This window comes from Carassius gibelio, chromosome A12, assembly GCF_023724105.1.
Source record: "Carassius gibelio isolate Cgi1373 ecotype wild population from Czech Republic chromosome A12, carGib1.2-hapl.c, whole genome shotgun sequence".
Lineage (NCBI taxonomy): Eukaryota > Metazoa > Chordata > Actinopteri > Cypriniformes > Cyprinidae > Carassius > Carassius gibelio.
The window spans coordinates 21,524,707-21,540,475 of NC_068382.1; the positions used below are offsets into that span (position 1 = coordinate 21,524,707).

The 15,769-nt window shown below is 36.8% G+C and overlaps 1 protein-coding gene across 1 annotated transcript in view; it reads left to right on the forward strand.

Annotated features, from left to right (window-relative positions):
- LOC128025456 (kinesin-like protein KIF19) overlaps window positions 1-14,841 on the forward strand; it is a 58,543-nt gene extending 43,702 nt beyond the window's left edge. Inside the window, exons 5-20 of the mRNA XM_052611855.1 lie at window positions 58-194; window positions 3,701-3,826; window positions 4,500-4,694; window positions 5,396-5,542; window positions 5,634-5,756; window positions 5,934-6,090; window positions 7,390-7,555; window positions 7,798-7,996; window positions 8,381-8,651; window positions 8,842-8,963; window positions 9,247-9,410; window positions 9,690-9,783; window positions 10,845-10,968; window positions 11,185-11,570; window positions 13,440-13,605; window positions 13,703-14,841. Of these exons, the coding sequence (XP_052467815.1) occupies window positions 58-194; window positions 3,701-3,826; window positions 4,500-4,694; window positions 5,396-5,542; window positions 5,634-5,756; window positions 5,934-6,090; window positions 7,390-7,555; window positions 7,798-7,996; window positions 8,381-8,651; window positions 8,842-8,963; window positions 9,247-9,410; window positions 9,690-9,783; window positions 10,845-10,968; window positions 11,185-11,570; window positions 13,440-13,605; window positions 13,703-13,836 (2,711 nt within the window). The 3' untranslated portion in view covers window positions 13,837-14,841. The remainder of the gene's footprint in view (window positions 1-57; window positions 195-3,700; window positions 3,827-4,499; window positions 4,695-5,395; window positions 5,543-5,633; window positions 5,757-5,933; window positions 6,091-7,389; window positions 7,556-7,797; window positions 7,997-8,380; window positions 8,652-8,841; window positions 8,964-9,246; window positions 9,411-9,689; window positions 9,784-10,844; window positions 10,969-11,184; window positions 11,571-13,439; window positions 13,606-13,702) is intronic.
- The last annotated feature ends 928 nt before the right edge of the window (window positions 14,842-15,769 follow it).

The following is a 15,769-nucleotide window of genomic DNA, read 5'->3' on the forward strand; positions in this document are numbered from 1 at the left end:
CAGGCAATAAAATGAGGTTAAATTGTGTTCCTAATAAACAGATGTGTGTGTCCGCAGGTTGTGGGAAGACTTACACTATGCTGGGAACAGACAGAGAACCTGGTATCTACGTTCGCACATTAAATGACCTATTCAAAGCCATTGAAGAAACCAGCGATGACATGCAGTACAGTGTCTCGATGTCCTACTTGGAGGTGAGATATTAATGTGGTTGCTAAATAGAAATTTAGCAGCCACTTGTTTCTTTTTTCTCTCACAAATAACCTGGAGATTGGATATGTAGAGCTTTTAAATATATTGTCACCCTACTGTCATGCACACAGTAAAGTAAATTGCCCTCAGTCAGTTTTGAACAATTAAAAAAAAAAGGTAACGGCTTAAGTGTTATGTAATAAGATAATCATCAGGCCCATGCGGAGCGTCTGATGGCCCGTCTGTTTATCAGCTCTGTTTGCGTGAAGGAGGGGTCATCTTGTCGGCTTAGTGACTATCTCAGCATCTTTGATTACAGTGATGTTGTATTGATACTAGAAAGCTTGTTTCACCATTGAGTCGTGATGGACTTGGCCAAAGTTTACTCAAAACAGATACATGCAACCCTGATCCCCTACTGCGTTAGCCTAGAAACAAATTACTATGCTTTTATATGACAGGCCAAATTACACAGGCCTGCATCTTGAAAGAAAAATACCTGCTGACTTACAAGGCCTAATATAATATAATTTGATAATACCAAGTTCAAAAATATCAATTATAGTATGTATATATAATTTATTTGATATTTTTGAGCTGAGCTCGGTGCTTGGGTACCTCCTTTAGTGTGAGTCTTTGAAAAAAATTTTCACAGTTTATTTCCGGGCCTTCAAACTCATTTGCTCTGTCCTGTTTTTGATGGTTGATTTGAGATCACATGTGTGAGCTGACAACAGCAACTTCAATTCTCTCAGTGTCTTTGTTTTCCTCTCTCACACATTCTTTCTGGACAGTCTCATTGCTCGTTTTGTCAATCATAGTCAGTTCAGCAGCATGTAGTTAATGTCGCTTGACAATGTGTCATTTCTCCTTTACCATGTTAAAAGTGCTGCACACAGAGTTCAGACATCACTTCAGGTCTTTGGTAGAATCCCTGACAGTCCTTTGCTTTTTTATAGTATGTACTTGAACCTAATATTTTAATTATATAAACATATATTACAAATTGTTAATATATTTATATAATTACAGAACGTGTGTGTGTGTGTGTGTGTGTGTATACACACATATACATGTGTATATGTGACACTGGACCACAAAACTGCATCATCTGAAAGCTGAATAAATACGTTTTCCATTGATTTCCATTGATATATTTACATATTTAAATTTACAAAATATCTTCATGGAACATGATCTTTACTTAATATCCTAATGAATTTGGCATAAAAGAAAAATCAAACATTTTGACCCATACAATGTTTTTTTTTTTGGCTATGTATTGCTAAAAATATACCCCAGCAACTTAAGACTGGTTTTGTGCTCCAGGGTCTCTCAAACACACACACACACACACACACACATATTTATACATATACATATGCATGCAACATTGAGCACGTTTACATGCACACCAGTTAACTCATAACTCACAAATATCAGCTTATTAAAATAACCAGTTTTCCCCGTTTACATGCACATCAGTAACCTGACAGCGCAAGTAGGCTGCGTTTACCTGACTTCATTAATAAATAATTTGTGTATCTGACTCGAGAGTATTTCATACATTTGTCCGTTGTGATGTTAAATTAAGCTTGCAACATGTCGGGAATCTTACAGCTCATATATTACCCTCTCATGCAGTTATAAAGGCCCATTCACACCAAGAACGATAACTATAAAGATAACGATATTAGCGTCCACACCAGCGAACGATATTGTCTGTGTATTCTAAGCGGACGCGCGTCTGCTGCTTTAAATTCTCGAGCTCATTACAGCAGGATTGATTCTGATTGGTTGGCAATATTTTTATCGTTCATCAGAAAAAAAATCGTTCTGAAAGTGATTCCAACGATACCGTTTCTCTGTGCCTGTATCGTTATAGTTGTAGTGTGCACTCAGCTATTCTTTAATATTGAAAACAATTTTTAGAACTATATCTTTATCGTTATCTTTATAGTTATCGTGCTTGGTGTTAACGGGCCTTAAACCTAGTATTTTAACTGAACCACTTCTACTTTTGCTGCACGAGATAACAAAAGTAGAGTCATCAAAAAGTCTGATTTTGTGATACATTTCCTTCTTTCTTTACTGCAAGAGGTTTGCTCGGTCTAGATGCGCTTAAATCTGCATTAACAATGCGTTCCTGTCATGTATCACACATGCATGCTTCAATAAGCCGACAGAATGCTGGTTATAGTGTTAACATGCTGTGTGAAATCGGAGTAAGAGACAAAAAACGACCTGTTGCAACTGGTTTATGCTTGGCCCATTTATGACCTTACTCTGGCTTATTAAGCATAATCTGCTAAAGCATAATTGTGCATGTAAACACACTCATTTTTATTATTATCATATTTTTATCAAAAATATATTTTTAATAACTGTTATACAAATACCATTACGATAAGAAACACCATAATAAAACAATAATTGAGTTTAGCTACCGTGTTTCTGCACGTTGTATTTATTTGAAACATAAAACATTATTTACCTCGTTTGTATCTGCGAGGCGTTCTTTACTCATTTTCCCTGTGTTTTAACATCAGTAATTATGGCTGTCCAATGTCTGACTTGACTCTATGTATTTTGCACCTGCCCCCAAATACTGTATATGATTTGACTATCAGTCGAAAATCGGCAAGATTCGAAAATTCCGATGCGACTATGAAAATCCTTAGTAGGGGAAACCCCTAATACACATGCAGACATACAGATTTGTTGTGACTTCTTCGGGGTAAAGGGGGTTGATTGGAATGTGCAGACCTATAAGTAAGACACTCCATCCACAAACGGAAAGAGCACAGTGCTCTCCTGTCTACTGCTTTTCTTACACTTTCACATTAAAACTGCTGTTTACATTGGGCCTTCCAAATGCTCAAGGGGACGCTTCCCTGGAGAGAAAGCATTTTTATTCTCGGCTTCTGTGGTTTAGCTACAGACCTCCAGGTTTATCCTCCTGTTTTTATCTCTTTCCATCCATCTATGTCTTTAGTAGGTCTTTTACTCTTTCTCTGTCAATGGATTATTTTCATACCGTCAGCATCACCCTAAAATGATCACATGTTTACGGCACATCACAGTGACCTCACTGACAGTGATGAAAGATTACGTTCAGGATGACTTAAATTGAGAGGTGACCACCGATGGCACTCAGGATGTGGTCTTGTTCTAAACTGGGTTGAATGAAGCCTATTGAAATACTCTTTAAATGCAACATTCATCTCTCCACACTAGCATCCTGAAAATACTGAATAGGACAGTTTGTACCACAAATTCTGGATTTTGATTGGTTGAAATTCCAAGGTGTTTATTAGTTTATGCTACTCCACTGGTAGAGAATGCTACTGGAAAGGTCACAGTTTGCACGTTCTGATATTCATGCACTTCAAGCCACCTCAGATAAAAGAGTCTGTCAGAGGAAGGAATGTAAATGTCAAATGCATAAACAATGATGGTCATCTTGGAATCTGAGCATGGTCTTTAATCTGTTTTTATTGTGTTTCAGATCTATAATGAGATGATAAGAGACCTGCTAAATCCATCATCTGGGTTTCTGGACCTGAGAGAGGATTCGAAGGGAGAAATTCAGGTCGCAGGAATCACAGAGGTCTCCACCATTAATGCACGAGAGGTCAGTTAGACCCATTATTTAGGGCCCAGGTTACTTTACAAGAATTATTTTAAAATGTTTTTTTATTATTATTTATTTATTTATTGTAAAGTAAATAAGTAATTTTACAGTATTCATTGTTCATGATCATTTTAAAAACATCAAAAATCACATGATACTTCACTGAAAAAAAATTTGTGGTGTATATTTAAATAAGTACAGTATTTAACTTTAATTTAACAGGGATGAGTTTTATTGATCAAAAGTGACAGTAAGAGTATTTTTTTGTGTTACAGATGATTTTTCATAATAAATGCTATTCTTTTTATTGATAATTTTGAAAATAATGATCAGAGTCTCTGCAAAAATATTAAGCAGCACAGTTGATAATTAATAATAAGAAATGTTTCTGAAGAACCAACTCCGTATATTAGAACGATTTCTGGGTTCATGTGACACTGAAGACTGGATGACTAATGATGCTGAAAATTTAGCTTAGCATAACTTTTAAAAATATATTAAAAGAAAAAAAAAATATTTTAAATTATAATAATTCACATTGCAGTTTTACTATATTTTAGATCAAATAAATGCTGCCATGGTGAGCATTAAAGACTTCCTTAAAAAAAAAAAAAAATCTGATCAACCTGGATGTTTTCTCTGTTCTCTCTCTCTCTCTCGCTCTCTTTCTCAGGTCATGGAGTTGTTAATGAAAGGAAACAAACAGAGAACTCAAGAGCCGACAGCAGCCAATCAGACGTCTTCTCGTTCTCACGCTGTGCTGCAGGTGGGCGTGCGGCAACAGAGCCGATGTCGCGACATCCTGCAGGAAGTGCGATTCGCACGTCTCTTCATGATCGATCTGGCAGGGTCTGAACGGGCTTCACAGGTATGATGATGTGTGTGGGTGCGACATTTCTAGGTGCGAAACATAAAGGTCTATTCCTCTTTTAGTTTAGTTAGAATATAAAAGCACCGTGGGTGAGCTCAGACGGATGTCTATAAAGTTGGTAATCACTAATATCAGAGCTATCAATCTTTCTTTTTAAATAAAAGCTGGCACAGTTGGCACCAGCTATATTCAGAATCATATATCAGCCAGTGACGAGCGAACAATTCCAACTGATTTAACTATCAGGGATAAACTTTAAGGGGAAATAAAGACAACTAATATGAAAATATTTGTTGATTATTAAATGCATGATGATGCATGAGACACCTCCACCTAGTCCAGTGAGGTGTTTTTAATGAAAGACGTGAATCATTTTTAATGTTAAGTGTATTTCCACTCACTGCATGAGGTGGGAAGATATGAGAGAACACATTTAGAGAGCGTCCCATGTATTTGCCATGGAAACAGTTAAAAATGTTTACCACTCAGGCCCCCCTTGGGTTTAAACATGCATGTGACAAACACAAAAGCAGATCACGTTGTTTCTGGTTATGGGGTATTGGTGCTCGGAAACAGTAGTGCTTGTTTGTGAGCTTTTCAGAAAATGAGACATACAAGAGCGCCCCCTGTTGGAACAGACTTCCTATCCTAGACTGACTGTTTTATGACTGTGCAATAACTACTGTTTCTACTCTCAGACGCAGAACAGAGGTCAGAGGTTAAAAGAAGGAGCTCATATCAACCGCTCTCTGCTCGCACTGGGGAACTGCATCAATGCTTTGAGTGAAAAGAATGGCAACAAATACGTCAACTATAGAGACAGCAAGCTCACGCGGTTGCTCAAGGTACGGATAAGCGAATCTTCATGAACAAAGATGCTTGTGGGATGTTTTTCTCGATCGTGGTTGTCTTACTAAGGTTTTCTAACGTTTGCAGGATTCTCTAGGAGGAAACAGTCGGACGGTGATGATTGCCCATATAAGCCCTGCATCTCTGGCCTTCGAGGATTCACGAAATACCTTGACTTATGCCGACCGTGCCAAAAGCATCCGCACACGGGTTAGTTTAACATGACAAATCAATGCACAACCTAGTAATCTTCCTACTTAATAACCTAGCTATTACCATTCCAAAGTTTTCTTTGTCAGTGAGATTGTTGCATTATTTTTGTGACCGTTTCTCAAAATATATGTTTTGTAAAGAGTTCCCCTGTACCCTGTTATTCTTCCTGTGCAGGTAAAGAGAAATCTGTTGAATGTGTCCTATCACGTCGCCCAGTACACCAGCATCATCTCTGACCTGCGCAGTGAGATTCAGCGGCTGAAGAAAAAGATAGCAGACCAGGCCAGCAGACCGCTCAACCCGGACAGAACAGACATCCGCCATGTTCAAGGTAACATCCTGTGTGTAAGAAGTGAAGTGATGTGTTACATTCATACCACCACAGTTTTACTTTGAATCCCCAGATATTCTATTCTATTCTATTCCATTCTATTCAAATCTAATCAATTATTTTCTGCTTGATTCGATTATATTCGATTTAAGTAGATTCTTTTCTAAATTATTGTGTTCTATTCTATTCTAATACATTATTTTCTGTTTGATCAGGTTATTTTCTAATCGATTCTGTTCTGTCATATTCTATTCTTATCATTTTTTTTTTCTGTTAGTTTGATTATTATCCATTATAATAATCAATTCTATTCTTTTGTGTTCTGTTGTTTTCTTTTTGATTATATTCTTTTTAATTGTTTCTAGTCTATTCTGTTCTATTGTGTTTTCTGTTTGATTAGATTATTTTCTAAATGATTCTGTTCGGACATATACTGTTCCGTTCTAGATGAAAATCTGTTTGGTTAGATTATTTTCTAATTGGTTGTATTATATTCTATTTTGTTATATTCTATTATTTTCTATTTTTTTAGAATATCATTTTAATTGAATATGTTCTATTATATTATTTTATAAAACAAAACTATGATGTATTTAATATATTATTTTGACTATATTGTTTCTAAATTGTCACTGATAATTTTCTGCATAGATTGTTTTCTATTCTATTTAAAGCTAATACATTATTTTCTGCTTATGTGATTTTCCAGTTGAGTAGATTATTTTCTAAATTATTCTGTTCTAATAAATTATTATATTTCTATTCTAATTCTATTCTAATAAATTATTTTCTTTTTGATTTGGTTGTTTTCCTAATTGATTCTGTTAGGTCATATTCTGTTCTTATTTATTTCTTCTGTTAGTTTGATTATCATTGATTATTATCGATTATATTCCATTCTGTTGGTTTGTTTTTTGATTAGATTGTTTTTAATTGATTCTAGTCTATTCTGTTCTATTGTGTTTTCTGTTCTAATAGATTATTTTCCATTTGGTTAGAGTCTTTTCTAATTGGTTGTATTATATTCTATTTTGTTATATCCTATTCTTTTCTGTTTGATTATAATATAATATAATATATTGTTCATATATATAATATAATATATATATATATGTTCTGTTATATAATAAAAAATTTGAATGATTCATTTAATATATTATTTTGACTATATTGTTTCATTAGATTCTTTTCAGAATTTTCACTGATAATTTTCTGCATAGATTGTTTCCTATTCTATTCTTACTCAAATGTGTATCCTAACATAATTGTTTTTCTCTGTGTGTGTGTGTTTGCCTCTAGCGGAGGTGCAGGCTCACTCTTCTCGGTCTGAGATGGACCAGCTGAGGGAGCAGCTGATCGATGCGTTTAGACAGCAGATGGACATCAGGAAGCGTCTTATGAAGCTGGACAACAGCAACATGGAAATCCAGATAGACACATCCAAACACCTGCTGACAATCGCAGAGTGAGTCTTCATTCTGTACACAAACCAAAACAAAATCACAGCTAAATACACACTGGCCCTAAAGCCATTTGGACATTTAAGTCAGAAGGTGGTCAAATGCTTATAATAACAGAGTTGTCAGTTGTTACATCATTTCAGACTGAACAAATTTATTTTGTGAAATGTTTTATTTTAAACATTTGCTTGCTATCTTTCGTTTGAATAAATGCTTGGCTATTGAAATCTTGTCTGTCTCCATCTAGCTGGGAGCAAGAACGCTTCAGGAGAAGAAAGAAGTGGCAGAGCGAGAGGAGGAAGGAGAGTTTTAATAAGGATGAAAGTGAGAAAGACTCAGACTCTCCAGAATCTATGTCTGACAGCACAGAGATACAAGAGGTGGTCATTGCCAGAGAGAACCTTGTCACGCTCATGGCTGAGCAGAAGAAAATACAGAAACAGAAGGTAGTGTTCCTACTAGCCACTAGAGGGTGGAACAACACCTCAAAAAAACTCCTTGATGTCTGATTCCTTTTAGCGAAGTTCAGTCAGTTCATTTCAATGAACTTGTTATAATGATATATATAATGTAGCCAAGATGAAACTACTGTGAGGTGAAATTTATTAAAAAGACTGGCAAGTTATGCATCTGTCTTTTAAGGCAACATCCTAAATAAATGACACCAAATTGGAACACTCTGCATAGGCGTCACATTCTTCTTCAGTGCATACTTCCTTTCTGCTTTTAGACTGAGACTCCTTATAAGCAAAGATCATTTAAACATGACTTGCAATGTTAAGAAAGTGACTCAGCACATTAATTAACCATAGTTCTGTCATCCTCTTTAGGCTGGATTAGAGCAGCACCTGGCAGAGATCAGAGAGAAAGCACGACGTCTTGAAGAGCTTCTCCCCCGCCGCGTGAGCTCAGAGGAGCAGAGGGAAGTGCTTTGCCTCCTCTGCAAGGTTCACGAGCTGGAGATCGAGAATGCAGAGATGCAGTCCAGCGCACTGCTTAAGGACAATGTGATCCGACAGAAAAACGTGGTGGTGCAGCGTTTCGAGCAGCACAGACACCTCTGCCATGAGATCATCCAGCAGCAGCGGCAGTTTATTGATGGTGAGTCAGTCGCAGGAATAAGAAATAGCACAGAAATCTCAGCCAGAGATGAATCGGGCCAAACTGTTAGGCTATAGTTTTGCAAATGATGCAATATGAGGGGTCAGTTCAAGGTGAAAATAAATAAATATATTCTTGTTGAAAAAAGAAATGTTATAAGAAGTTCTGGTGAATGGTGGTGTTTTTGCAGATCACAGTCTCCTGGTTCCTCCTCATCTTCAAGAGCTTTATGAGATGTATATGAAGGAAATGGATGAGAAGAACTTGGACCGAGTTGTGGCCCTGGATAAGTTCACCATTCGTACTCTTAAGGTACGTCAAGCAGGCATTTTTAAAGTCAACATGAAATCAAAACGGACTCGCTTTACTTTGTGAATACATAGTACTGTTTATATTTTGCTCAAAACATCAGTGCACATTATTCCAAAGAAACAAAATCCTGCCTAACATTTTCCTTCACCTGGAATTGCATCTCGTTATGACAGTAAAATGAGTTTCACAATGACTTTACACACTCTTCAAGAGAGGGACAGGATAATATCATGAAGGAACCGAGTGATCATTTTCACATATTTTCTGACATATATCTTTGTAGGACGTTCCCCTGCCCAAGATCACCCTCCCAGGCAGAGGTCGTGACCCCTTGCAGGAGATGGATTCAGACCAAGAGAGTGTTCACACACTGGGTTCAGACAACAGAAAAGGGCGGACAAAACTGAGGAGACACACGCTGCCTCCCATTCTCCCAGAGCCTGATGGGTAAGAAGAGCTTAAAGAAAATTCATTTGATGCTTTTTTTTTTATTCTTGAGCTAAATTTATATTTCATTTTTAAAATGTAATGGCCCAAAAAAACTTGAATTTTGTGAATATGAAAATAATAAGAGGAAGGAATATTATGCATTCACGAGTACACTGCGTGCGGACATAAAGAAAACTGTAATATACTGTAACTACCTCCCTCATTTTGTGCTAAAGGTGTCTGAGTTTGTTCACATGCTTTTACTTATAAGTTACAATTTGTCTCCTGCCCTTACAGAGTCCGAGTGTTTAAGAGTAGTCACAAACAGATGAAGAACTCTGTAGTAATGACTCCTCCACCCATTCACATCAGTGGCCAGGGCAACAGAGAGGTGAGCTTCTGGGAGTTTACATTTGCCACTTAGTGTAATATAGTTCTTTTTTTTTTTTTTTGATTATACACTAATGTTCAAAGGTTTGGTGTCGGTAAGTACTGCAAGTCAGTAAGAATGTAACAAAATGATTTCTATTTCCCCAAAAAATTAATAAAATAAAATCTTTTAAACCAAAAGAGTTCCAAATCAACATATCAGAATGATTTCTGAAGGATCATGTGACACTGAAGACTGGAGTAATGAGGCTGAAAATTCACAATAATAAATTAGATTTTAGAATGTATTAAAATGGAAAAGAATTGTAATGATATTTCACCCATGTTACTATTTTATGTGTATTTTTGATCAAATAAATGCAGTTTTGGTGAGTATAAGAGATATACTGACCCTTATATATATATATATATAATTAATCACTTACCCCCATGTTGTTCCAAACCCATAGAAGCTTTGTTTGTCTTCGGAACACTTTAAGATACTTTGGATGAAAACCAGGAGGCTTGTGACTGTCCCATTGACTGCCCAGTAAATTACACTGTCAAAAGTCTTTATTTTTGTTTTATTTGTGTATAAAACATATTTTCGTTGCTTCATAACGTTACGGTTGAACCACTGTTGGCAGATGGACTATTCTGACGATGCTTTACTTTTCTGGACCATGACTGCATAATTTACTTGGCAGTTTATAGGAAATTCTTAAAACTACTGGTTTTCATCCAAAATATCTTAAATTGAGTTCCAAAGACGAACAAAGCTTTTATGGGTTTGGAACGACATGGGGCTAAGTGATTAATGACAAAATTATCATCAGTATCCCTTTAAAGGCTAGAGTAATGACTGCTGAAAATTTTGCCTTAAATTTTTTTGATCAAATAAATGCAGTTTTGGTGAGTATAAGAGTTATACTGACCCTTTTAAAATGGAAAAAAAAAAAAAAAAAAAAATATATATATATATATATATATATATAGTTTTTTCTGTTTTTTTTTTTGTTTGTTTTTTTATACTGGATATAAAAAAAAACATTGTCTGACACAATGCTGACTGTATCTCTGCAGCTGTTGCCATCTGTCCTGGATGATGCTCTCAGATGCAGCCATCTCAGTCACAGTATGAGCAGCCATCTGGACTCCTCACCCGAGAGCAGCGAGAATGGCACAGATGCTCCTCTGACTCCTAAAGGTAAGAGTTCCTCTGCTTATTCATCTTTGTGCTTGTCACACAGCTCTCTGAAACACTTGATGCTGATTGGCCAGTTGAGGCATTCTGCAGGTTATTTTTATACAGTGACTGCTAAACTATAGCAACCAAATTCCTACATGGCTTCTTCTCATAATGCATTAATTCCAACTTACATAATGTCTATTTAATTAGTCATAGTTTCTATTTTCCCTCCAGAGAGACAGCAGATTCTAAGAGGCGTGCAGAACATCGCGGTCAAGGCTGCTCGACGCCGCTATAAAGTGCTAGAAATAGATTCCCTGCAATTGCCCCCGCCACCTTCACCCCTAGATCCCAAGAAGCACAAGAGTAACCTGTCTCTGACCGAGGCGCCCCCTAAAAGCCTGGTGCTATGGCGGGGAAGACAGCCCAGTCCAGAGCTACGCCACGCCGCCTCTGATGACAACCTGTCCAGCAGCACGGGAGAGGGACCCGCGCCCAACGGCACATGGACTCGGCCGCGGAACCGGCAGGCTGTTAAGAACCCCGCTCCACGAGAGCAGGACTTTGAGGGTCGCAGACGCAAGAGGAGATCCCGCTCGTTTGAGGTCACAGGACAAGCAGTGAGTTTTTAGACAAAGAAGCTTTTGTGCTAATGGATGAATCTCACTAAACTTGTTCAGGTCATAATTTATGCCAAAAGGATGAGAAGTTGTATTTTGCATAATTAAACTCAAAAGCAGTTTTAGGACCATTTATTTTCATGACCGTTAAGCATATTGTGTTAATGTAAGCAGCAAGGCAGAATTTTCAGCAGTCATTACTCTAGCCTTTAAAAGGATACTCCATCCCAAAATGATAATTTTGTCATTAATCACTTAGCCCCATGTCGTTCCAAACCCATAAAAGCTTTGTCTTTGGAACACAATTTAAGATATTTTGGATGAAAACCGGTAGTTTTAAGAATGTCGTATAAACTGCCAAGTGAATTACACAGTCATGGTCCAGAAAAGTGTGTAAAGCATCATCAGAATAGTCCATCTGCCATCAGTGGTTCAACCGTAACGTTATGAAGCAACAAAAATATGGCTCTTGTTCTGTCAAACCTTTGCAATCAATCCAGAACGGGGCAGCAAGATTAATTTTTAATGAGCCGAAAAGAAAACACGTCACACCTTGTTTATTGTTTATCAATTTCCACTGGCTTCCAATAGCTGCTCGCATAAATTTCAAGGCATTGATGTTTGTCTACAAAACTACCACTTGCTCTGCACCCATTTACCTAAATTTGTTACTTCAGACTTATGTGCCCTCTAGAAGCTTGCGTTCTGCAAGTGAACGTCGTTTGATTGTGCCATCCCAAAGAAGTCACTTTAACGGACTTTTTCATTAAATGTTCCCTCCTGGTGGAATGACCTCCCCAACTCAGCTGTCCTTAACCATCTTCAAGAATCGGCTTAAAACACATCTCTTCCATCTTTATTTGACCTTCTAACTTAAGCACTCACTATACTACACTATTCTATTTTTAATCTTTCGTTGTTTTTGATTGCTTCCACTGTCCTCTGTAAGTTGCTTTGGATAAAAGGATCTGCTAAATGAATAAATGTAATGTGTGAGTGTGTGTGTGTATATAAATATATATAGAGAGAGAGAGAGAATGAGAGAGAGAGAGAGAGAGAGAGAGAGAGAGAATGAGAATGAGAATGAGAGAGAGAGATTTCATACACCTTTATTATACATAGATATTAAAAAAACATTACAAAACAACTTGACCAAAACAAATCAAACCATATACCCCAAGCTCAAATTAACAACATATCAAAAATTAATACTCCATCAACTAAATGAGAGAGAGAATGAGAATGAGAGAGAGAGAGAATGAGAATGAGAGAGAATGAGAATGAGAGAGAGAGAATGAGAATGAGAATGAGAATGAGAGAGAGAGAATGAGAATGAGAATGAGAGAGAGAATGAGAATGAGAGAGAGAGAATGAGAATGAGAATGAGAGAGAGAATGAGAATGAGAGAGAGAGAGAGAGAATGAGAGAGAGAGAGAGAATGAGAGAGAGAGAGAGAATGAGAATGAGAGAGAGAGAGAGAATGAGAATGAGAGAGAGAGAATGATAATGGCTTTACTAGTACTTTTGATCAATTTAATGCCTTAAGGCTGAATAAAAGAGAAACAAAATATTTCCAGCCCCAAACTTATAAATGGTAAATATTTAACGATTTAAATAATAGTCCATTCATATTTAGGAATAAAAGACAGTCGCGATTAACTGTTGTGGAAATACTATTAGAATACAAACATTTTATTGCTTCAGAAACAGACTTTAAAATATAATATTCTTATATTACTTTCCTTTGATTTTAGGATAAAATATGACCGGGGCGTTATGTTAACACTCAATTTTATTTACATTATTTATATTAATTTTTTTAATTATTATTATTTTTTTAACAAGCTCAACATTTTCTCTTCTCCTTAGATGTCTCAGGCTAAGAACACCAGCCAGCGATTTCGTCCCCTGGACAGCACTTCTGATCCCCACCTGCACAGTAACGGTCATCCCCCCGCCCCACTTCTGCGCCCCCAACACAGAGCCCAGCCTCAGCTTACAAAAATCCGACCCTCCCACAATATCCACCAAACAGGTCTGATATCAAAATTAACACATTTCTTCATTTATTGTGCTGTGTTCATTTTTGAGTCAATGTTAATTTCCCGTTGACCGTTATTAATTTTCCATAGGCTCAACAGCAGATGTCCCTTCCTCCAACCTGCCCTCCCACCTCATCAAGCGTGGCCCTCAAACCAGGCAACTTCAGCCCCTCCTGTATGTCACAACCACTGGAGCAGGGGGCCAGCGCACCCGCAAACACTGAAGAGGCCCAAAAGCCCTGGCCTAAGCATAGACTGTCTGCTCTCGACCCCAGCATCAGCACTGTGGAACCAGTAAAACATGTAGAGACCAAGTAGAAGGTTTCTTCTTGTATCCAAACGGAAGAGCAACAACAACAACTAAAAAAAACATGAATGAAATGTATCTGATTACATGAAAAGCCTATTGTGCTACCTGGGTTTTTGCTAAATTTCTCCTAGCCTTTCTCTGAAGACGTCAGCTTTAAAAAAAATATTTAATCCATTGGCTTATTTAAGTTGCAAAAAAAAAATTGTCATGAATTCAATGGCCTTGACTTGTGTAAAAACTTTAACACAAAGACACGCAAATATACTTTAAAGCCGAGCCAATGCGACAGTGAATAAAGCCTGCCTCAAGATGCCTTCCGATTGAATATGTATATAAGGCCTTATAGTGACAACTGAAATTCATTAAGCAGTTCCCAAAAACATATTTAAATCTGCAGAACTGAAACGGTGTTGCTTGTTTATGCGACTGAGGAACCAAATATACCCCTCGCATTCCCTAAGGAGCAATATATATTTCACAGCTTCTCTGGCTGTGAAAGTATTACTCCCTCAGGCCTTGCACAAATGAATGTACTGTCACATTGCTTATAATTCATATGTCTGGCTTCTGTGACCATTCCATTTATGATGTCATTTTGTGTTTACTGTTAATAATCAATGTGTAAATTTGCCTTCAATGTCATGCAGGTTTCAGCGTAGCTGTTTTCTCCAAAAATCCTTTTGGGTTTGTGTTAGTTCTTAGTATCAGACAAGATGGTATACTGTATTTAACATAGTTCATACCCTCAGTGGAATGTTTTTAATCAAAAAAGAAAAAAAAAAAAGAGACCGTATTGAAAAATACTGTATTTTTGTTGTTGTTTTTTTCTTCAGAATTATACATAGGCATTTTTTCTACTCTTACTTTTATACTTTTTTTTTTTTTTTTTGTAACCAAATAAATTTGACTGACAAAGTGATTGCAGTAGTGTATGCATTGTACATATACACCTACAATATATACGTTTTTGTTAAGGTCAATTTTAAGGATGTCGTTATGGAGAAAAGTCTTCTCTTTCTTGCAAAATAATGCTCAGGAGGCAGAGTCCCAGAAGTCAAAATTAGACTTCATTGCAAGAAGACAGCAAAGCTGAGATTCCTCCAGAATATCTAAATCGTTCTCTCTCCATTGTAGTTATTGGTCATTGTTTAAGTTAACTACTCCCATCTACCACTTTCCAGGTGCCCAAGGTTGCAGAGCCATATACATTTAAGGATTTTAATGAGCTGTCAGAATTTTAATGAGTATTCATCCTGAGTCTTCATTTTAATGAGATCTCATCTTGTGGCATCTAGCATCTCTGGTACTTCCTTCTCTATTCCTTATATCAGAAGCATATGGTCACTCAAAATACTGTATCCTATCCACTTTAAACAGCAGTACTGACTGTGTTCCTGTGCTGTCAGCACAATGCAGTATGTATCATAGTTTTCTTTTTGGCACCATCTCAGTGGATATCAGGACTACATGTCAATATTTTAGTGTAAACAATTTCTCCTATTTCCAATGACCAAGCAAAACAATGCAAGCATAGCAAAATATCTTGCACAGTGGGTATTGCATCATCAAGTGCTTGGGCTACTGAAAAACTGCAAGGCATTGCGGTCTAAACTGGGTATACAATTTAAAATTTTTAAATAAATAAATAAATTGGTAAATAAAATATATTAAATATAACTATAGAGCACATATGCGTAATATGTTTTATTATATAATGTAGACCTGTAGGTCAACAGCTGGTGGGGTCAGGGATATAATATAATATAATATGATATGATATGATATATGATATGATATGATAAATATAGACCTGTAGGTCAACGGCAGGTGGGGTCGGAGGCATAGAG